Genomic DNA, 23,712 nt, shown 5'->3' with positions numbered 1-23,712 from the left:
TCCACTGAGCCAAACTCATTAGGGCTATTTTATTGATTTTTTTTTTTTTTTTTTTTTTTTTTTTTTTTTTTTTTTTACAGAGAGGAAAGGAGATGGATAGAGATTAGAAACATCGATGAGAGAAACATTGATCAGCTGCCTCCTGCACTATTTTCTATACTGATTTTCTGTTGGTTTATTAAAAAAATAAGTGATGTAATATATACATAGACATGAGTTTATACTGATAATCTGCCACTTGAATCCAGCACCACAGGGGAGTCGAGCCTTCTGCCTTCCCCTTTGTTTCTTTGTAACTACTGACTGGTTCCATGGCTCCTGGACCAGGGACCCTCAGCCTCCGGGAACCGTTATGGCTCAGTCTCTCTGAGAAGGCGCCATTCTGTAAAAATGTCAGGAGTCCTTGCCAACTCCCTCCAGCCTCTTAACCTTTAGGCAGCTGCTTCAGAAGCATCACTGAGCCAGCTGAGCCAGTTTCAAGCGCAACATTAATCTGGGCATTCAGCCACAGGTTGGCTGTCAAACAGGAAGAAAAATGGCAACTTTTAAAAAAGGCAAAGGAATAGTAGCTAATGGCCAGGACGCTTGCCTGAAGGCCAGAGAGCCTCCCGAAGCCACAGCCATGTTCTGTGCTGGACGCAGTTGCCTCTTCCCACAGGCTGGCTCTTCTGAATTCCCACATTAAGGAGGAGGAAGAAGTGGTGGTAAGCACAGCTCCCAGTTTTTGTCCCCTCCCCTGCCTCCACCCTGTCCACCATTGTTGTGCCACATGCTTGTTCAGTGAGCAGAGGTGTTGTCCTCTGCCACTCAGCCTGGAGGCGGCCCTGCTTTCGTTTCTTTCCTGTTGTGGGTCCTAACTGTGATAGCAAGCTGCATTTCTCTCTCTTCCTCCATCCTCCCTCCTACTCCCTCATTTTGGGCATTCAGTGTATAATTTTCATGCATCGATGCATGAAAAGTTCTATTATGAACACTTGGGTAGACAGCTCTTTATATAACAGTAGCCACAAATTATTTATGTCTAAGTATTACTCTCCCTTCCTGTGAGTAAATGAAGGGGATATAAGTTGTGACTCACGCACAGCTCATTACTCTAAGGAGCTGCACACAACTCAAGTGGAAAGGGAGAGAAGGCCACAGGTCTAAGACCGAAGCAAATAAGACAAAAGGAATGCTAAATGTGAAAATGACTTGTTCTCTCACTGTCACGCACCCAGTTTCTGAAAGCCTTTGGCTTGTTTTTAGTTCCTGGCACATAACTGGAAAATAAACATCAAAACTGGTTCAGATTTTTAAAAAATAGGGTTTTAGCCGGGACCGGTTTGGCTCAGTGGATAGAGCGTCGGTCTGTGGACTGAAAGGTCCCGGGTTCGATTCGGTCAAGGGCATGTACCTTGGTTGCGGGCACATCCCCAGTAGGGGGTGTGCAAGAGGCAGCTGATCGATGACTCTCTCTCATCGATGTTTCTAACTCTCTATCCCTCTCTCTTCCTCTCTGTGAAAAATCAATAAAAATATATTAAAATAAATAAAAAAAATAGGGTTTTAGCTCAGTTAAAAACAAACAAACAAACAAAAAAATAATCTTGGTAACCCAGATGAAGTCTGTCTCAAAGTCAAGGCCAAGACTCAGAAGCCTGGGTCAAGTCTCATTCAGGAAGACCATACTAGCGTGGGCATGCCTGTTCCTGGGCCCCTGGGCACACACAAGGGAGAAACCTTTGCTCTGTAAATATTCTGCATTATTTCATATGCATTCTCATAATGAAAGCAATACATTTGATGGCCTATGTTTTTCTCGGTTCATGTTCATGTTTTCCATTTTTATAACCAAAACATATGGAGTATTATTATTATTACAATATTTTTACAAGTTCCCCCCAAATGTTTCTTAAATACAAAAAAAAGTAGAAAAGTTTTGAAGAATTTAAAGTCCCTTATCTAAAGTCAACCATTGTTAATATTTTGTTATCTTTACTTCAAGTCTTATTTCTATGTAAAACTTCATGTATGAAAAAAAAAAGCCAAGAAACAAAGCGACAAAAACAGGAAAAGTGTAGCACAGAACATTTTGTGGCATTTAGTATTGGGTCAATAGGCATTTCCTCATGGCATTATAACTTCTCTGTAAATAGTATTTTGATTTAGTTCCATTTATAATTGTGTGGGTGTAAACCTAATTACTTAGCCATTTCTCCACTCCAGGGAATTTAAATTATATACAATGCTCTGCTATCTATACTAATAATAGGGTAATATGCTAATTAGACTTGGAGATCTTCCAGGAGACCTTCCGAACATCCTTCCAGACAAAGCCATGGTGGTGGGGCTGAGGCAGAGGAAGTTAGGGGTGATCAGGTCAGGAAGGGAGGGCAGTTTGGGGTGATCAGGCCAGTGGGAGGAGCATTTGGGGGCGAGCAGGTGGTTGGAGGCAGTTGGGGGCAATCAGGCTGGCAGGGGGGCAGTTGGGGGCAAGCATGTCAGCAGGCAGAATGGTTAGGGATGATCAGGCAAGCAAGCAGGTGAGTGGTTAGGAGCCAGCCGTCCCAGATTATGAAAGGAATGTCTGACAGCCAGTTTAGGCCCGATCCTGCAGTTGGACATCCCCTGAGGGGTCCCAGATTGGAGAGGGTGCAGGCTGGGCTGAGTGACACTCCTCACCCCCACACTCCCACCCCTGCACCTGTGCATTAATTTTGTGCACCAGGCCACTAGTGTAAAATAATGGTGTGATTATAATTTCAATGCATGTATCTTCTGTTTCTTTTATTTAAAATTTTTTGGCAAAGTTTTATATAGAGAGAGTTTGGAAAATCATCTAGTGGTGCTGGGCTTGTACAAAACCCAGCTGTCCCCCACCTCTTCCCCTCCATTTGCCTTGCCACGTGGCTAACCACATCTTTTAGGTAATCCTTTTCTCTATTGACTACGACTTTGCTAAATAGTAGGTTTGAATGGAGACTATTTTTTCCATATATTTTTTTATTGACTTCAACGAGGAAGGGAGAGGGAGAGAGAGAGACAGAAACATCAATGATGAAAGAGAATCACCAACTGGCTGCCTCCTGCATGCCCCACACTGAGGATCAAGTCTGCAACTCAGACATGTGCCCTGACCAGGAATCAAACTGTGATCTCCTGGTTCATAGGTCAATGTTCAACCACTGAGCCACACTGGTTGGGCTGGGTCAGAAATTTTTTGATATGAAGGATCTTATTGGAGAAATTGGCAAAATTTGAATAAGTGCTGTAGTTAGATAGTAGCATATCAATGTTAGCCTCCTGAATTTTGAGGATTGTATTGTGGTTATGTAAGCCTTTATTTTTTAGGAATGAACACTGAAGTCTTTGAGCACATTTGCAACTTCCTCTACAAGGTTCAGAAAAAATGGGGTGGGGGAGAGGGGAGAGGAAGAAAGAAGAGAAGAGACAGGGAGGGAGACAGATGAAGAGAGAGTATAAAGCACACATGGGGAAAAGGAAATAATTATGAATATGGATACAGGCTATATAGAAGTTATTTGTACTTTTCTTTAAACTCTTCTGAAAGTATGAAAGTGTTTCAAAATAATATTAGAAAAAAGAAAAAGAGTGGGTAACTAAAAAGAAGACTGGGTGTTGTGGGGACCTGACTGGGTGAGATGGTTGAGGAGTTCCTGGTGTGGGAACTTTTGGTTTCTTTTCTGGAGGCTCATTGGTCAGTTCTATTGGGGGGAGGGCCAGGTACCAACGTGGGGTGTGTATGTGGTTGCTGTCTTTCTTTCTGCTTCTAGGCCTTTGACTATGCTTAAAACAGTTGTTTTATTAAATAAATATATTTTCTCCATTTAAAAAACTATTTTTCTTATTGATTTCAGAGAAGAAGGGGAGGTAGAGAGATATAAATATCAATGATGAGAATCATGGATCAGCTGCCTCCCACTGGGGATCAAGCTCACAACCTGGACCTGTGTCCTGACCAGGAACTGAACCGTGATCTCCTGGTTTACAGGTCAACTCTCAACCACTGATCCAGGCTGGCCGGGCAATACAGTTGTATTTTTTTTTTAAGGACTCATCCTTATTTCAGCCACCTTTTCTCTCACATCCTGAGGGACCAAGTGCCATGAACTCCTCAAATTTGAGACACTTTGTGGTGGAAATTAGGATGGTTTCTAGCATCCTTTGCTGTCAGCTCAGGATTCAGTTCTTTTGGTCCTGGAGTTACTTGCTTTCCAGCTTTTAGAATTTTGTTAGTATTTTCCTCCTCCCTCATTTCCCCCTGGGTGGTAGTTTAAGCCTATTAAAAATTCCTCCGACTCTCTCTTCAGTAGGGATTACAAGTGTTCAATCCGTGGTTGGTAACAGTCAGACTGTGAATAAATCTCTCTGCATTCTTGATTACTTCCTTTGGATAGCATCCCAGAAGTGAAATTATTGGGTAGAGTGTGCAGTCCTTTTGGAGGCTCTTGATAAACTTTGCCAATTTTTTTTTCAATGGGAATTATAGTCTCGCCATGTTTCCATGACTTGACTCTCTTCTTCCTTCCTTCCTTTTTTCTTTCTTTCTTTCTTCCTTCCTTCCCTCTCTCCCTCCCTCCCTCCTTTCTTCCTTCCCTCTCTCCCTCCCTCCCTCCTTCCTTCCTTCCTTCCTTCCTTCCTTCCTTCCTTCCTTCCTTCCTTCCTTCCTCTCTCTCTCTCTCTCTCTCTCTCTCTCTCTCTCTCTCTCTCTCTCTCTCTCTCTCTCTCTCTCTCTCTCTTTTCTACCTTGGGTAGAATCATTAAAAAAAAAAACCACTAAAATATGTGTTATTTTGACAAGGGAAAATATTCACTTTTGGCACAATTCCCCCTAAATAGTGATTTTTCAGAGAGAAGCTCCACGTAAGGGCCTGAGGCAGAAAGTAGGTCCCATACCTCCTCCCCTTGGCTGTCCATGTCCAGGGAGATCTCAGTAAGCCCCAAGAACACTCTCCGCTGAGGTTAAGGGGACTTCGTATTCTCAGGTGCCAGGGGCCAGCTTTGTGGTCATGCAACGCATGCAGTCCTCCAGAGCCTGTGCTTAGCTTAATGTCATTCTTAATAACAGGATGCCCCGCATTTTCATGCATATTGAACCCACAAATTATGTAGCCAGTCCTGGAGGCCAAAAGGCAGTGGCTGCAAAACTCAGAAACAAAACCAAAAAACACAGGGTGGGGCAAAAGTAGGTTTACAGTTGTTTGCGGATTTTTTTCACTAGATGAAGTTGCACATATGTTGATATATATTCAATTTGATATGTGCATGCTATTTTGTTGTATTGACAACAAGCTTCAAAACTTCATATGTCAAATTTGCTGAAGGTGTTAACATCATAGATATTTTTATGCTTAAAAATGTTGAATTTCGTGCCAGAAAAAGAGTAGGAAGTTTTAATTCATTATTTTGAAGAAAAGTGCTGCTGAAAGTGATCATATACGTTGGGAAGCTTATGGCAAGTATGCTCCATCTCAAGATACTTGTGAACACTGGTTTAAGCACTTTAAAAGGGATGATTTCGATGTGAAAGACAAAGAATGTCCAGGTAACTGAAAATGTTTAAAGACCAACAGTTACAAGCATTATTGGATGAAGATGTGTGTCAAACTCAAAAACAACTTGCAGAAAGATTAAACGTTGCTCAGCAAACAATTTCTGATTATTTACAAGCAATGGGAAAGATTTTAAAGGAAGGAAAATGGGCGCCACATCAACTGAATGAAGGACAAGTGGAAAACTGAAAAGTCACCAATAAAATGTTGCTTCAATGGCACAAAACAAAGTTTTTTTTGCATCGAATTGTGATGGCGCTGAAAAGTGGATTTATTTTGAGAATTCCAAACAAACAAAATCATGGGTTGATCCAGGCCAACCATCAACATGGACTGCAAGGCCAAATCGCCTTGGAAAGAAGACAATGCTCTGTGTTTGGTGGGATCAGAAAGGTGTGGTGTATTATGAACTTCCAAAACCAGGTGAAACCGTTACTACTGATCGCTACCAACAACAAATAATCAATTTGAACCACGCTTTGATTATGAAATAACCAGAATGTCCCAGAAGACATAGCAAAGTGATTTTGCTTCATGATGATGCACCATCACACAGTTCAAAACCAGTTAAAGACACGTTAAAAGATCTTGCCTGGGAAGTATGAACCCACCTGCAGTATTCACCAGACCTTGCTCCTTCAGATGACCACTTGTTCCGATTGATGGCACATGAACTGTCTGAGCAGCACTTCAACACGGACGCAGAAGTGGAACATTGGGTCTCTGAATGGTTCTATTGGGACAGTATCTACCAATTACCTGAAAGATGGGGAAATGTGTAGCTAGCGATGAACATTACTTTGAATGAAGCACTTTTGAGGTTTCTCTTGGAATTTTTGTGTTTTCTTGGATTACAAAATCCTCATTATTTACTGGTACACCTGGTAATACAATCAATAATAATAACAGAATAAACTGTGTGCCACGTACTCACAACTGTAAACCTACTGTGCCCCACCTTGTACATGATGTGTTAGTGCATTGGGGCTGCTGTAACAGAATACCATAGACTGGATGGCTTATAAGCAACACACATGTCTTTCTCACAGTTCTGGAGGCTGCAAGTCCAAGGTCAAGGCCCTGGCAGCTTCAGCGCTTTGTGAGTACCCACCTCCTGGTTCAGAGCCTGTACCATCTCAATGCGTCCGCACAGGAAAGAAGGGGCCAGGGAGCTTTCTGAGGTTTCTTTTATTTATTTTTTCAATATGTCTTTTTATTGATTTTATGGAAAAGAAAGGAGAGGGAGAGAGAGAAACATCGACCAGCTGCCTCCTGCACACCCCCTACTGGGGATGTGCCTGCAACCAAGGTACTTGTCCTTGACCGGAATTGAACCTGGGACCCTTCAGTCTGCAGGCCAACACTCTATCTACTAAGCCAAACCAGTCAGGGCTACAGTCTTTTTTTTTTTTTAAATTCTTTATTGTTCAAAGTGTTACATGTTTCCTTTTTCTCCCATTGACCTCTCCCCGCCAGTCCCCCTCTGCACCCCCCCCCCCACCCCAGCACATGCCCTCATCCCCATGGTGTCTGTGTCCATTGGTTAGGCTTATGTGCATGCATACAAGTCCTTCAGGTGATCTTTTACTGCCCCCCCCCCAACCCCCTGGCACCCTCCCCTGCCTTCCCTCTGAGGTTTGTCAGTCTGTTTGATGCTTCTGTGTCTCTGGACCTATTTTTGTTCATCAGTTTATGTTGTTCATTAGATTCTGCCTACAGTCTTCTTACCCTGAGGTGGGGTGTGTGTTGGGGGGGGTGGCAGAAGGGCTAACTCAGGGCCATGGGGAGCAGGAACGGGCCCCTTTTGTCTGATGTGACCTAACATGCTGCTGGCCAGGCCTCTCTCTCCACACCAGCCTCTGGGTCTCACTGGCTGTGCGCTTCTCCTGTCTGTATGCTTCTGAGCACGCTTTATGGCCACCCGGGCAGGGAGGGGGTGCAGAGCAAACAGAGTCGGAGGTTGTGAGGGTGGCCACGCCTGGATCTTATTCTTTTTTGGTAACCCTCCCCTGAGGATCTTTTCCATTGCTTTTTAGGGAGCATGGGAGAGGGAGGGAGAGACACAGAAACATCGATGTGAGAGACACACATCAATTGGTTGTCTCCTGCACATGCCCTGACCAGGCCCGGGCTGGGGAGGAGCCTGCAACCCAGGTACATGCCTTTGACCGGAATCGAACCCGGGACCCTTCGGTCCACAGGCCGACGCTCTATTCAATGAGCCACACTGGCGAGGGCCACACCTGGATCTTCTGATGCCCACCCCTGGCTCTTTGTGATGTGCCAGCCAACGGGGCTAGTGCCAGGGCCAGGGAAAGGAATGTGCATTTGTCTTCACGTCCAAAAAAGCTTTTCCTTCCAGACGTGCACCCATCCAACTGGGGAACGGGGAGCAGAAGATGTGGTCCCTGCAGGCCAGCCAGGCTCCAGCCCCTCAGAACTTGTCATTGTACCTGCAGTCCGGGTAGCGGTAGGCAAACCTGGGGTCACATGTCCTCAGAGGTCTCAGGATGCTCTGGAGCTGGCCAGCGGCCTCCAGGACTTCGGGGTCTGGGCGGGCAGTGTCCCCACACGTGGCCAGGAGGCCGTCTATCCGCTCCTGCACGGCGGGGGGGAACTTTCCCCGGAGGAGTGCAGGCAGCACCTGCCTGCACACCAGCACCACGCTCTGCCCCTCAGGCACCGCGTCACAGGGGGGCGGCGGTGCCTGGCAGCCAGTGCCCAGGCAGCTGAAGATGTCCTGGCTCTCCGCTGCCCTGGCCGCTGGGCTGCCTGCAAGAGGAGAAAGACATGTCACACCCCTACAGCCTGTCCTCCTTGGCTGGGGGGGGGGGGGGGTTGGCGATTGGAATGGCTGGGCCAGTGGGTGAGGGGCCCAGCACCTGCTGTCTGATAGATCCTCCCTTCTTCCAACTGATGGACGTACGTAACCCACCTGGACACTCTGAGCACTGAACCACCAATCAGCACCTGCCAAATACCCTAAGCCCGCGATTCCTAAGTCCCTCGGTCCCTAATCATAGGCCTTACATGAAACCACCCATCAGCGTGTGCCCCGTCCCCTATCCTCCCCTTAAAAAGTGCTTGTACCGCAGCCCTGGTGCTCTTCCGCCCCTCTCTCTGGAAGCAGCCGGCAGTGGTACTCTTCTCTCCAATAAGGCCTGTGTCCTGGCATCCCGGTCTCCCTCTGTTTCATCTTTCACTGTCACCGGGACTTTAGGGCTCAGGAACACTAAGGCCCCGCTGGGAGCGCCCCTCCCCCTCCCCCCCCCCCCCCCCCCACCTCGTGATTCTCCCATTCTTCCTGTGGAATTAGGGAACTCGGGAAATACAAAGTCGGGAAAAAGAACAGGTAAAGCAGAACATGTATTCAATGGGCTGACATCAGTGGTTTACATATCCTGAATATTCTGGAATCAGCCTCATTTCTTCTCATAAAAGCAAATGAAACGAGTTAGTGTGGCTCCGTGGTCGACAAACTGCGGCTCGCGAACCACATGCGGCTCTTTGGCCCCTTGAGTGTGGCTCTTCCACAAAATACCACGGCCTGGGCGAGTCTATGTTGAAGAAGTGGCATTAGAAGAAGTTGAAGTTTAAACAATGTGGCTCTTCAAAGAAATGTCAATCGTTGTGCTGTTGATATTTGGCTCTGTGGACCAATGAGTTTGCTGACCACTGGCATGGCTTAATTGACCTGTCTTTGTAGGCCTCCTTCTCATAAAAAGTCCTCTGTTGCCCGGCTCATGTGGCTCAGTGGTTGAGCATCAACCTATGAACCAGGAGGCCACGGTTCCATTTCGTGGTGGGCTTGATCCCCAGTGAGGGGTGTGCAGGAGGCAGCCGATCCATGATTTCTTCTCATGGATGTTCCTATTTTTCTCTCTCTCTCCCTTCCTCTCTGACATCAATACAACTGTGTTAAGAAGTTAAAAGAACAAGTCCTCTGTCCTCTCATTGGGCTCACAAATGCCCGGTTACCCTTGGAGACTGGGATGGTGGAAGGCCTGCCGGACCCTGACGAGCTGGGCACACGGTGGCGAACATGAGTCACTCATAGACCTCCTGTGGTGCCAAGCCTTTTCATTGGAAACTTGACACTGAATTGGACACAAATTGCTCCTGGACCGTGCCATGGTGCAAAGCGCCCCCCCCCCCCCTCTTGGACAAGGTCAAGGCCAGTTCCCCTTTGGAGCTGGACTTGGAACAGGGATGCTAAAGGGGAAGAGGGCCATCTGACATGAACTTGGGGTGCTCTCACTGTGACATACGGAGACCGGAGAGGCCCAGTGGCACCACCCCCGGGCACCCCTCCAAGCTTCTGCCACTCCGACATCCCCCCTGACAGCTGCTCAGGGGCCCCTGCTGAGTACCTTCCTGCCTGTCAATGACTCCCAAGGCGCTGGCGTCCCGGATGAACAGATGCCCGTTGTTAAAGATGCCAAACATGGAGGCATCCACGCGGGTGAAGTAGAGGAAGTAGTTCAGGTCGTTGCTCCGCAGAGACTCCAGGATCCTGAGGAGCTGGTGGGCCAGGTCAGCCGCCTGGTCTGGGGGCGCAGCATAGAAGTCCCGCAGTGGGCTGGTGCTGGTGCTGACCAGGAAGCGGCCGCAGGAGCCCAGGTACTTGGGCAGCGGCCATCCCTCTGCTCCTGGGAAGATCTGCCAAGGCAGCAGGAGGAGGGGCATTAGAGGGTTAGAGAGAGAACATTCATAGACACGGCATGCCTCCTCTCTCTCTCCTCTCTCTCTCTCTCTCTCTCTCTCTCTCTCTCTCTCTCTCTCTCTCTCCCCCGCCCAGTGCCTCTTAGAACAAGACAGCACTCCACCCCACCCCTGCCCCCTTTTCGTTCTTGTTTCAGATGAATAGATTTGGAGGAAGAAGCTCTATTGCCATGCGGTAGATTGCGCCTTCACAGTGTCCCCAAGAAAGATACGAGCATGTTGAGGCACTTGCCAGGATTTTAGATGTGTTTCGGATTCATGGGAATATATTTATTTTTAAGTGCTATACACTTGAAAAAATATGACTATTTGAGATTTCACAAATAGCACTGCTTAGGAAGAGGCCATGGGGGGAGAGAAGAGAGTCAACTTAGGATGATTTAAAATAAAAATAAAAAATAAATAAAATAACAATGCACCACTCCACCAGCATGGCTCTGTAGTTGAGCGTTACCTATGAACCAGGAGGTCATAGTTCAATGCCTGCTCAGGGCACATGCCAGGGTTGTGGGCTTGATCCCCGGTGTGGGACATGCAGAAGGCAGCCAATCCATGATCTGCTCTCATCATTGACATTTCTATTTCTCCCTCTCTCTGAAACCAATAAAAATATATTTAAAAAAATCTTTCTGATTTTGGAGGAACTGCCAGCGCTGCCTCCTTCACAGATCCTTCAGGGCAACCTCGGGCGGTGAGGGTGGCTGAAGGTTCCCCCCCATCCAGCTCCCACAGGCACTGACATCGCTTGGTTGCCCCAAGGCAGACAGTAAAGGGGGAGTGAGCTCAACCCAGGTGGCCCTCCTCAGAGTCCCTGGGAGGTGCCTGCATACCTGTAGGAGGATGGGGTGCGCATTGACAGCCAGTGTGTAGAGCAGGCGCAGCTTGTCGCGGTCTGTGAAGTGGTCCATGAAGATGCTGCCTGCGTCGGCCACCTCGGCGTAGCGCCGGACCACGCGGTCCAGGAGGCGCTGTGATGGGCAGCGCAGGAGAGGGCTGGGCAGGCCCTGCAGGGCAAGGGGGGAGGGTGGGGTAAGGTCAGGGCATTGGCAGGCCCTGCTGGCAGGGGACATCCTGAGGTTGGGGGGCTGGCAAGTGGGCTGGGAGGAGATAGACTCAGGAAGGGGGGCCATGACCTTGTTCAACACAGGCTTCTGCCCCCAGATGAGGAGCAGAATAGACTGGGGGGATGCTTGCTGATCTACCACAATTGGGCACTTGGCAGGGGCTTTCTATACAGGGTGGGACTGAGAGTGATGGGCACACTTCCTCACAATCTATAAAGACATTTAGAAGAATTAATGATACAACTAAAAGCTATACTGATTATGTTCTAAAAACTGTTTATTAGATCACAAAACCTCTCAAATTTAATTTAAAAAATGCTGAGGTCAACAATCTACAATAGCCAGAATTTGGAAACAGCCTAGGTGCCCGTCAGCAGATGATTGGATCCAAAAACTATGGTACATCTACACAATGGAATACTATGCTGCCATAAAAAAGAAGGAATTCTCATCATTTGCAGCAATCTGGATGGAATTGGAGAACATCATGCTGAGTGAAATAAGCCAATCAATGAAAGAGAAACACCACATGACCTCACTCATTTGTGGATAATAAAGAACATTATAAACTGATGAACCAAAATATAGATATAGAGACAGTAAATCAACAAGCAGACTGTCAAATTACAGTGGGGAGGGGAGGAAGATCTGGGGGAGATAATGGTCAACCGAAGGACTTTTGTACATGCATGTAAGTACAACCAATGGACATAAAACTCTGGGGAGGGAGGGGATGTGTGGGAGGGACGGAGGGGGGCAAAAAAAAAAATCAATAAAATATATTAGAAAAAATGCTGAGGTCATAAAGTCTCAGTGATTTTAACCCTAAACAAATCCCATGAGCCAAAGTTCAGTTGTTTTCAACTCTCTACGATTCCATGATTGGCAGTGGGCTGTGTGTATGTGTGGTCGGGAGGGGGGCGGGGGGGGGGGGCTGGCATCCAGGCCATTATCTTTCTGGTTGGCACCAAAAAACGCCCATCCATGGGCAGCAAGGGAATCACCATGACTACTTCGCAAGGGTCACGAGGCGCAAAATCTCATGATCTCGTGGTCACAGTGCACCTGTGAAAGGGCTGTGCTTTCCAGAAGACTGTTCAGCCAGAGGGTGTGTGTTGATGTCCTGGGCATATTGCCCTGTGTGAGGGGCAAGGCATTTTACTTGCCTAAATTTCCTTTTCCATTCATAGTAATTTCATCTTTAATTTCCATGTTAGATGAGTATGAAATGCTACAGCTAGCAGTCAGCTGTTTTTCTTTTCCCCATCAATAGAGCCATACTATTTTTATTTTAAAATATTTTCTATTGATTACAGAAAGGGAGGGAGAGACAGAGAAACATCCATGATGAGAGAGAATCATGGATTAACTGCCTTCTGTATGCCCCCTACTGGGGATCGAGTCCACAACCCCGAGCATGTGCCCTGACTGGGAATAGAACCGTGACTTTCTGGTTCATAGGTCGGTGCTCAAGCATGAAGCCACACCAGCTGGGCTATAGCCATGTTATTTTTAAAGAACAAGTGCAATGTTTAGTCCTTGACCTGGCAGCCTGTGAGAGATGAAAATATTTATAGTCTGAAAACTAAGTGTGGCTCCAGTATAAAATGTCCATTGTCATTGGAACACTTTATCACAACCTGCTTTGTGTCTGAACCAGTTCAATATGCCTCTCTCTCCCATTAGGAAGTCACTTCCCAGGGAGCAGGGGCCTTGTCTTGACCCTTATATACCTTCCTGGGGCCTGTGAACACCTTTTAAGTATTTTTTTATTTTTTATATTTTTTATTAAATTATTATTTTTGTACATATACCTTTTAAGTATTTTTAAATTAAATTTAAACAAAAGTAAATTTTATCTGTCTCCTAGTTACCTCAAAACCCATATTCTGATTACATTGTTAATATGCATTTTGGTTAATATGCTGATTTCCCTTATTCTATTTAAACAAATAATTGGGATCAGGGAAGTAAAATGTCAACCATTCTTATTTACACAGAGCTTCCTGAACATGCTATACCGCCATCTAGTGGGAGGCGGGCCTCCGTGTCAATCAGGCCCCTCCCACCTGAGAGAAGCAGGGATTGTGTTTGGAACAGTGTGGGAGGCAGTTGGCTGTGGAGGGAGGGGAAGGGGACACAGCGGAGGTCTGTGTTTCCCCCTGATGAGCCCGCGCTGCTGAGGGCAGTGGGAGGGCAGTTGCCGCTGACCCTGGCTTAATGGGAAGCCTTCTCTGCAGTGGTTGTTGGAACAAGCACATCAGGGCAACCTGGGCGGGTTCTTGGCTGCGTTTCTGTTTGTGGACCAGGAATTAGGCCGTGAAACACTCCCATCTGAACAATGCAGCTTTTACAGGCTAAAAGTCACAGCTTTATTAGCATAAGTGCCTCCCCTCCCACACAGGGACACACACACACACACACACACACACACACAGGGACACACACACACACACTCACACAGGGACACACACACACAGGGACACACACACACTCACACAGGGACACACACACACAGGGACACACACACATACACCCACAGGGACACACTCACACAGGGACACACACACACACACGGACACACATAGGGACACACACACACACACACAGGGCCACACACACACACACTCACACAGGGACACACACACACACTCACACAGGGACACACACAGGGACACACACACACAGGGACACACACACACACACACACACACACACACACATACACACACATTGTGTTGCTTCACCCGCTTGCTAATTCCTGATTCTGGTTCCTTGGCAGACCTGGCTGCAGCGCCCTGCCTGCAGCTAAGGAGGGCGCACGTGGCCCTGTGGGAGGGGAGCCACAGGCTCCCTGGCTCAGTCTCTGATGGTGGCAACTGGGGCTTTTTATCCAAGTTGGTTTTATTCCTGAGAACTGACAGTCAAAGTTCTGAGGTTCCTGAATCTGTTATATCCATCCTGCCTTCAGTGTTCTTTTTCTTTTTAAAAAATAGATTTTTATTGATTTCAGAGAGGAAGGGAGAAGGAGAAACATCAGTGATGAGAGAGAATCATGGATCGGCTGCCTCCTGCATGCCCCCTGCTGGGGATCAAGCCCGCAACCCAGGCATGTGCCCTTGACCAGAATTGAACCTGGGACCCTTCAGTCTGAAGGCCAGCGCTCTATCCACTGAGCCACACCAACCAGGGCTTCAATTTTCTTTTGTTTCTCCCCTCCTTCTCTCCCTATGTACTTCATTGAGCAAACCCTGTGAGTTTCTTCTCTCAAACACACACTGACACACATGCAGATATGCTCACTTGTGGGCTCTAGCCTACATACCTGTTGGAAAGTGGCTTTTGGGATTTGCCTATTTTGGACATTTCTTAAAAATGGAATTATACAATATTTGTGCCTTTGTGTATGGCTTCTTTTATTGGCATGATTTTTCCAGGGTTCATCCATGTTGTAGCATGCATCAGTACTTTGTTTCGTTCTTTGACGGGATAACATTCCATTGTATGGATAGAACACCTTTTGTGTATCCATTCATTATTTAATGGACATTTAGGTCATTTCCACTTTTGGCTACTGGGAACAGTGCTGATATACATATTTATGCACAAGTGTTATTTATGCACAAGTGTTTGCTTAAGCACTGTTTTCAGTTCTCGGGTGGATGAGTGAGTTTGCCTTCCCCCACTTTGTTGATGATGGATCTACTCAAAACAGTCTGCTAGACAGGTTTTGTTAAGAAGGAAAGAGCAGCCGAAACCGGTTTGGCTCAGTGGTAGAGCGTCAGTCTGTGGACTGAGGGGTCCCAGGTTCGATTCCGGTCAAGGGCATGTACATTGGTTGTGGGCACATCCCTGGTTGGGGGTGTGCAGGAGGCGGCTGGTTGATGTTTCTCTCTCATAGACGTTTCTAGCTCTCCATCTCTCTCCCTTCCTCTCTGTAAAAAATCAATAAAATATATTTTTTTAAAAAAGGAAGGAAAGAGCAGGAGTTTGGATGCTACTTGCATGGGAGGGGAAGGGTGTAGAGCTTGTTGGTCATGCTGTGGAACCCTACGGCCAAGGGTCTCTGGAAAGGAGGACAGGAGATGGCGCCAAAATGGGAGGGACCTAGAGCAGGAATGTACTTTGTCCACAATTTATAAAACAGCTGTTAATATTTTTCTGTCTTTATAAGGAAGGGAAAAAGTCTCTGGCAGGGATGAAAAGATGGGCTAGGCGAGGGTCAGAGTGAAGTGAAAATGGTTTTAGCTTTGACTGTGTTTTAACAAGGTGGCGCTAATGGATGCATTTTTGGCAGAAACAAGGAAGTCTTGTTTAGCTGCTGTTAACACTAGATGATAAAACTGGTAAAGTTTTGGCACAACCAACTGAAGAACGGGACCCCCTATCACCAATCGCTGTGCCGGGCATTTCCATGCTGATAGACTTTTTGCAAAGTGTCCTCATATCTATAAGCTCATTAGGATTAACGGATAAATCTGGTTTAGATTTATTTCTGGTCACACGCCCCTGCCTCATGGCATTCTTTGGTCCCACTTTAGAGAGAACACAACTCCTTTTCCCAGACAGAGATGTGGGATGGGAGTACACACCTCCTCCATCTCGGCGGGACCTCCCCCCCGACCCCCCCCACTCCAAGCCTCCAGCCACAGGACCAGCACCCTTACCTGCACCAGGTCCGGGGTGAGGCGCTTGGCCTGCAGCCATTTCTGGAACCTTCCTGTTTTCCTCAGGACACGCTCGATGCTGCAGGTCTTGGGGGCTGCCGCAGAGGCGCAGATTCTCCTGTCTGAGACTTCATGCTGCTGTGTGCTGACCAGCCTCGCTATCTCCGCGGGGCGCCAGGTTTTGGAGTCATCTGAGTAATTTGCAGGGTAAGAAGGCAAGGAGCCCAGAGGCAGTTGGACGTGGGTGGCCAGCCAGCTGTCAAACCTGGAAGAAGAGCCCTTTTAGGATCCCCCTGGGAGAGGAAGCAGGGGCCAAGCAGGGACTAGTCACAACTCCGCCAGAGCCAGAGGCCAGCAGAGCCCCGGGGGTGGAGCCCGCAATCAGGGTATGTGCCCTTGACAAGAATCAAACCTGGGACCCTTCAGTCCCCAGGCTGATGCTCTAACCACTGAGCAACACCAGCCAGGGCCCTTGCCTCCTATCATAAAATTGGTCCATATTTTCACTGCCTCCATTCTCCAAGGAAACAATCCCACTATCTGTGTGCTTGCTCCTCTCCATCCTATTTCTCAGATGGGAAATCTTGACCACTTCCGACAGCTCCATCTTGACTTCCTCTCCCATTGATATAGTTGGTCCACAAAATGGCTCTGTACCTGAACCTGCACAGCCTGCCGGCCCTGCTTTGTTACCAGGGACCTTTCTCCTGCCCAAAAAGAACTGTCTGCCAGCTGCTACCAGCACCACTGGTCTCTCCTGCACACATCTTTTCATAAAGATTTTTCTAAGCACAGGTGTCATCTTGTCCCTACCCAACTTAACTCCCTCACCATGGCCTGTCATAGAGCTTCCCCAGTTCTGCTTGCGTCTGGGGGGTGGGGGAGATGAAGGCGTTCAACTTTCAAAATGCCTTAAAAAAAAAGCTCCGGGCAATAACTACCATCTTACAAAAGAAGTTCAACACTTCTGGCCCAGCTGGTGTGGCTTAGTGGTTTAGCATCCACCTATGAACCAGGAGGCCACGGTTCCGTTCCCAGTCAGGGCACATGCCTGGGTCGTGGGCTCCATCCCCAGTGGGGGGCGTGCAGGAGGCAGACGATCGATGATTCTCATCATTGATGTTTCTATTCTTCTCTCCTGCTCCTTTCCTCTCTGAAATCAATAAAAATATATATTTAAAGTCCAACATTTCTATTTTCTATTTGTTATTTTTGTTTAGCAACTTAGTCGAGTAGTCAAATATACCTTTGGTTAATACTGACTGGAAATAAAATTATTGTAAATTAATCTGTTTAGTCACTAAATCTTATACACCGGAGGCAGGTCCTTAGGGTTGGACAGAGAAGAGACCTATCCAAAGGGCCTTTGGTATTGAAAAGGCTGGGGAACCGCTGGTCTACAGGTGAGGTCCCAATTCCTGGCACAGCATTCAAGGCTCCCTGCACCATCTGACTCCTCCAAACCTCCTCCCTCTCTCACGCTTCCGCGTTACACCCCATGCTCCAGTCACTAGCACTTTTCACTTCTTCCCACACCTCTGGGTCTTAATGCTTCGGTTGGTCCTTCTACCTGAATCCCTTCCCACTAAATTTCAGCTCAGAATGCATTCCCTGGAGAAGCCATTCCCCAGACCCCATTTGGAATCCATATCCCCTTCCTCTGGTCCCCAGAGGTCCTTTCCACTCCGCTGTTGGCCTGCATCAGGCCAGGCCTTATCATTGTTATTTATAACACAGCTCCCTCCTCCTACACTCCTGGAAGCCAGTGACAGAGTGCTAGCCATGTTGTACGACACCTGCCTGGTCTTGACCTTGGCCGTGATAAAGGCTCATGGACTGACTGCGTGTTGACAGGCTTGACTTCCAGAGTGTGATCCCTTCTTTGATGAGAGCCATGTGCATTGCAATTTACTGAACTTGGCTTTTCCTCTAATCAAGGCAACAGCTCACAGCAGAAAATGGTTCAGAAACTTGGGAGCAAACTGCCCTGGCTTGAATCCCAGATGTGCCACTTACTAGGTGGTGACCTTGAACAAGTCCCTTAATCTTGCTATGTCTCAGTTTGCTATCTGAATAATGAGTGAAAAATGCTAACTCCCAGGATGAAGCGAGTATATAAAAATAACTTTAAAATGTCTGTTACGGCCAAAACCGGTGTGGCTCAGTGGATAGAGCCTCAGCCTACAGAGTGAAGGGTCCCAGGTTCGATTCTGGTCAAGGGCATGTAGCTTGGTTAGAGGCACATCCCCAGTAGGGAGTGTGCAGGAGGCAGCTGACCGATGTTTCTCTCTCATCGATGTTTCTATCTCTCTCCCTTCATCTCTGTAAAAAAATCAATAAAAAAAAATATTTTTTAAAAAGAATATGTTAGAAAGGAAAGAAAAAAAATGTCTGTTACGCCCTAGCCGGTTTGGCTCAGTGGATAGAGCATCAGCCCTCAGACTGAAGAGTCCTGGGTTTGATTTCGGTCAAGGGCACATACCTTGGTTGCAGGTTCCCTGGCCCTGGTCGGTGGCGTGCGGGAGGCAACCAATCAATGTGTCTCTCCCATCGATGTTTCTATCTCTCCCCCTCCTTTCCAATTTTTCTAAAAACCAATGAAAAAATATCCTCGGGTGAAGATTAACACACACACATAAAATGTCTGTCACATAGTAGGTTTTCTATAAATTTTATTCCTGCCCCACTCCCCTCTTTGAGAAATGAACTTGGTCAATGCCATAGTCTCAGATTACTCCCTTCATAGAAAAGCAAACTTTAAGCTCACACTTCAAAAGGACACATTGAATTTAGCAATTAGGGCTCGAAGTTAGCTTCACACCTTACCCCCCTCTCCACCCCAACCTCAACCCATCGCTCCTCTGATTAAAGGGCTTCGCTTTAGCTCCCACCCATAAGTTACATCCTGGCTCATTTTCAACAAACTCCTGGGCATCTTTCACCACAGGAACAGCATTTCCCCCTCAGAAGGATCTGATTGGGATTCTGACCTTATTTCTTCTTTAAAGAACTTCTTGCAAATAGACGTTCCAATGCAGGCATTGCATTTGTCAAGGCCGAGGACAGATCTTCCCAGACTGGAGCTGGTTCTCGGAGAAGGAGGAGCAGGCAGGGAGACAGCAGAGCTCAGGGCTGAGACCCAGAGCAGCTGAGCCGGCCAGCCCAGGCGGAGGGCAGCAGCCCCAGGCCCCAGCAGGGGCTTCATCGGGGCCCAGGCCGCCAGCTGTCTGCTCGGAGCTGTGCAGAGGCAGGTCTTGGCAAAAAGCAAGGGGGCTGACTTCAGAGCGTTGACCCCATCCCAGCCGCCCGGATTTCTGATTGAGGATGCTAAGGAGCTTGGAGCTAACGAGGTATGGGAGGAGGTGAGGAAGTCCATGGAGGATGCTGATAACATGGTTTCCAGAGTTACTCTTCCTCTGCCTGCGGTGGCTGTTGTAGGCTGGGAGGGGCTGACTGGCAGATTTGGGGAAGGACAATGGTCAGGGCTTCCCTGTGCAGTCCTTTTGACAAACACAGGATATCCTGGCTGGGCAGGAAAGGTCCATGCAGGATGTACATCCGACCTGGATTCCACCTGGGAGTTTCAAAGGATCCTGAGGGCCTCCACCCTCCACTGCATTAATTCTGGGTCTGTGTGTCCCTGTGGATCACACACACACACGCCAGCTCCCCAACGCTGCAGTGAGTAATTAGGCCTGCCCCTTAATCAGACATTCCTCTTCCATGCTGACCATATTTTGGATGTGAAATAACCAGAGGTCAGCTTGCTGGCCATTAAGTGGCACAGTTAAGACTGATTTGAATAGCAAAGGCTTTGCTGCTTAGAAAATAGAAAATCTCAAGTCCGTGCTTGCAGATCTGAGAAGAAGAGAGGGGAAATAATTTGGTGGCTTCTGGTTTGATGCGGGGAACACCAAAAAGACTCCTGTGCCTCAACTCAGCTGTGTTTAATCTCTTCTCCTCCCCGAGCCTGAAAGTCCCTCTTCCCTTTACCACCCTGCCTCCCTTTCAGGGACTGGTCTGATGTGGTGAGATTTAACTGCCCCAGGATTGCTTTCCTCTGACACTAAGATAAGGTCCACAGCATGGAGGAGACGGGGAGGGCTAATTTAGGAATAGAGAGAGCCTATGAGGACCAAATAAGGGCAGGCAGGTTTAGGCTGGGAGAAGGAAAAGGGGAGGCAAGAGGGGGCCAGGGATGGCCTCCGGAGAATTGGGGAGTTTAGCTAAGATTCATTCAGCTAAGTCATTCAGGGTAATGACTCTTCTCTGATGGTTAAGCAGATGCTTGTTGGCCAACTGTATATCCTCCTCAGTCTAAGGTCTGGTGGCCTTTATCTTTATTGTTGAATTATGAGAATTCTTTGTGCATTCGACATACTAGTCCTTTGTTGGCTATGTATGTGGCTTGCAAATATTTTCTCCCAGGTGCTAACTTGTCTTTCATGTTCTTAACAGGGTCTTTCTCAGAGTAAAAGTTTATTTTGATGAAGTCCAATGTGTCCATTTTTCCTTTTATGGATTAATAGAGGCCCAGTGCATGAATTCATGCACAGGTGGGATCCAGCTGGCCCTCCCCCCTCCCCAATTGGGGGCCAGACCAGCCAGGGAGAGGGGCCACGGGAGGTTGGCAGGCTGGCCCTGCCCCTGATCAGGGTGGGTGGCACTGATCGGGGGCCAGGGGAGGAGCTATGGGCTGTTGGCCACTGGCCCTGACCCTGATTGGGGTGGGAGGGGCTAATCAGGGGCTGGGCCTGCTGGGGGGAGGGGCCGTGGGAGATTGTGGGGAGTTGATCGGGGCCCCGATAGGGCCAGTTGGCCGCCTGCCACAGTGTGCACCATAGCGACCGGTCATTCTGGTTGTTCTGGTCATTCTGTTGTTCTGGTCGCTTGGCTTTTATATATATATATATATATATAGATGCTTTAGTATCAAGTGTAAGAACTCTTTGCCTAACTCTAAGTCCCAAAGACTCTCTCCTATGGTTTCTTATGTTGTAAACATTTTATAGTTTTACATTTTATTTTAAGCCTATATGCTATTAATTTTGGATTAATTAATTTTGAATTATTTTTTATAAGATGTCGCTAGGTCAATGTTCATATTTTTGCTGATGGAAGTCCAATTGCTCCATTACTATCTTCCATTGAATTGATTTTGCAATTTTGTAAAAAACCTGCTATCTGTATTTGTCTGTGACAATGCTTGCGTTCTCTATGCTGTTCCACTGATTTATGTGCCTGTTCCTCTGTCAATAACACACAGGCTTAATTATTACAGAATAAGGTAGAGTGATTTCTGCCACATTCTCAATTTTCAAAATTATTTTAGTGATTCTAGTTCATTTGCCTCTCCATAAAAATTTTAGAATACTCTTGTCTATATCTATAAAAACTCTCACTGGAATTTTGATAGGAATGGAGTTAAATTTATATATCAATTTGGATAAATTTATTCCTAAGTATGTCAGGTTTTTAAAAAATATATTTTGATTTTTTACAGAGAGGAAGGGAGAGGGAGAAAGAGAGGAATAGACAGCTAGAAACATTGGTGAGAGGTAAACATCGACCAGCTGCCTCCTGCACACCCCCCACTGGGGATGTGCCCACAACCAAGGTACGTGCCCTTGACCAGAATCAAACCTGGGACCCTTCAGTCTGTAGGCGACGCTCTATTCACTGAGCCAAACCAGTTTTGCCTCAACTATGATTTTTGTTGACCTTTTTCTATGGTTTCTACTGCATTTATTTCTAATTTTATTTCCTCTCTTCTGTTTACTTTGAGCTTAGTTTTTTCTTCATTTTCTAGTTTCATTGTTGAAAGTGAGGTATTTAATCCCCTGGTATTATTGTATTATTGCCTCTTTCTCCCTTCAGATCTATTAATATTTGTTTAATATATTTAGGTGCTACAATACTGTAATTTACAATTATAGTATCTCTTTGATGAGTGGACCTCTTACATTGTCTAATGACCTTTGTCTTTTGTCGACATTTTTGGCTTATAGTCTGTTTTGTCTAATATAAATAAGTACGGCTACCCTTGTTCTCCTTTGGTTCCACTTGCATGGACTTTTTTCCCCCCCATCCCTCAACTTTGAGCTTATTTATATCTGTAAAGCTGAAAGGAATCTGTTGTAGGCACCATGTAACTGTTGTTATTTTTCTATTCAGCCTCTCTGTCTTTTGATTGAAGAATTCAGTCAGTTTACATTTGGAGTAATTATTGATAGGGGAGGACTGTCTTATTGTTTTCTGGTTCCCTTGTCCCTTTCTTCTCTTTCTTGCTGGGTTCTTTTGTGAATTGGTGGTTTTGCATAGGGGTATGCTTTCATTCCCTTTGATCTTTAGTCATCTGCAATAGGTTTCTGCTCTGTGGTAACCAAGAGGCCTGTATGAAACATCCTCTCAATATGACAGTCTGTTTTGTGGTGATAACACTGAACTTCAATTGCACCAAAAACAACTCATTTACTCCTCCCTTTAATGTTGTTCATGTCACAATTTACCAGTTTTACGTATGTATTCATTAAAAATTATGATAACCACAGTTATTTTTGATATATATATTTTATTGACTTTTTGCAGAGAGGAAGGGAGAGGGATAGAGAGCTAGAAACATCGATGAGAGAGAGAGACATTGATCAGCTGCCTCCTGCACACCCCCCCCCCACACACACCAGGGATGTGCCCGCAACCAAGGTACATGCCCTTGATCGGAATTGAACCTGGGACCTCTCTGTCCTCAGGCCGATGCTCCATCCACTGAGCCAAACCGGTTTTGGCCCTACAGTTATTTTTAATACTCCTGTCTTTTAACCATTATACTAAAGTTAAATGGATAACACATTACCATTTTATAGTATTAGAGTATTCTGTCTTTGACTGCATACTTGCCTTTATCAGTATGTTGTGCGTTTTCATAGCTGAGAAATCCACTAAGAGCCTTATGGGAGTTGCTTTTTAAGTTACAAGTTTATTTTCTCTTGCTGGTTTTAAGATTTCTTTTCTCTGATTTTTGACACTTTATTATAATGTATTTTGGGAGAGAACCTCTGAGTTTCTTTGGTGACTTATGAGCTTTGTGAACGTGGATATTCAAAATCTCTGCCCAGATCTGGGAAGTTTTCTGTCACTTTATCCCTCTCTTCCTCTGGACTTCAATAGTATGCCATTCATTCTCTTGATGGTATCCCACAGATCATGTAAGCTTTCTTCAGATTTATCTTTTTTGTTCCTCTCTGACTACATAATTCCAAGATTCTTGTCTTCTAACTCAGACTATTTCTTCTGCTTGATTCATTCTGCTGTTCATGTTCTCTGTTGCATTTCATCCATTGTATTCTCAGCTCTAGACTTTCTGGCTGATTATTTTTTATGATTTTTATCTCATTGTTAAACTTTTATTTTGTTCATGTATTGTTTGCTGATTCCTTAGAATTGTCATTCTGTGTTTTTCTTGTAGCTAATTAAGTTTCCTTAAAACAAGTATTTTGAATTATTTATTGGGTAAGTTGCAGATCTCCATGTCTTTGGGATGGTTACTGGATGATTATCATGATCCTTTAGTGGCGACTGTCATGTTTTCTTGATTATTTTCCCATTGAAGTTTTGAATTGTTGTCTTTGCATTTAAAGTAACAATCTCTCCTTCAGTCTTTACTAACTGCCTTCTGGAGAGAAACACCTTCCATCAACCCTGCTAGAA

At 46.3% G+C, this 23,712-nt stretch overlaps 1 protein-coding gene across 2 annotated transcripts in view; it reads right to left on the bottom strand.

The window, feature by feature from the left end:
• Window positions 1–7,896: 7,896 nt before the first annotated feature.
• The window catches only part of DIPK2B (divergent protein kinase domain 2B), a 28,344-nt gene continuing 12,528 nt past the window's right edge, over window positions 7,897–23,712 (bottom strand). The window contains exons 2-6 of one of the 2 annotated variants that reach the window (XM_036460674.2): window positions 18,996–19,232; window positions 16,006–16,270; window positions 11,105–11,278; window positions 9,923–10,211; window positions 7,897–8,324 (exon numbers count right to left, since the gene is read on the bottom strand). In XM_036460674.2, coding sequence (XP_036316567.1) covers window positions 7,987–8,324; window positions 9,923–10,211; window positions 11,105–11,278; window positions 16,006–16,270; window positions 18,996–19,210 — 1,281 coding nt within the window. In that variant the 5' untranslated portion in view covers window positions 19,211–19,232 and the 3' untranslated portion in view covers window positions 7,897–7,986. Of the gene's footprint in view, window positions 8,325–9,922; window positions 10,212–11,104; window positions 11,279–16,005; window positions 16,271–18,995; window positions 19,374–23,712 lie in introns of those variants that run through there. The other variant, XM_045570432.1, reaches the window with a different exon arrangement.

This window comes from Pipistrellus kuhlii, unplaced genomic scaffold (genome assembly GCF_014108245.1).
Source record: "Pipistrellus kuhlii isolate mPipKuh1 unplaced genomic scaffold, mPipKuh1.p scaffold_m20_p_32, whole genome shotgun sequence".
Classification (NCBI taxonomy): domain Eukaryota; kingdom Metazoa; phylum Chordata; class Mammalia; order Chiroptera; family Vespertilionidae; genus Pipistrellus; species Pipistrellus kuhlii.
This window is presented reverse-complemented; position numbering and strand designations above follow the sequence as displayed.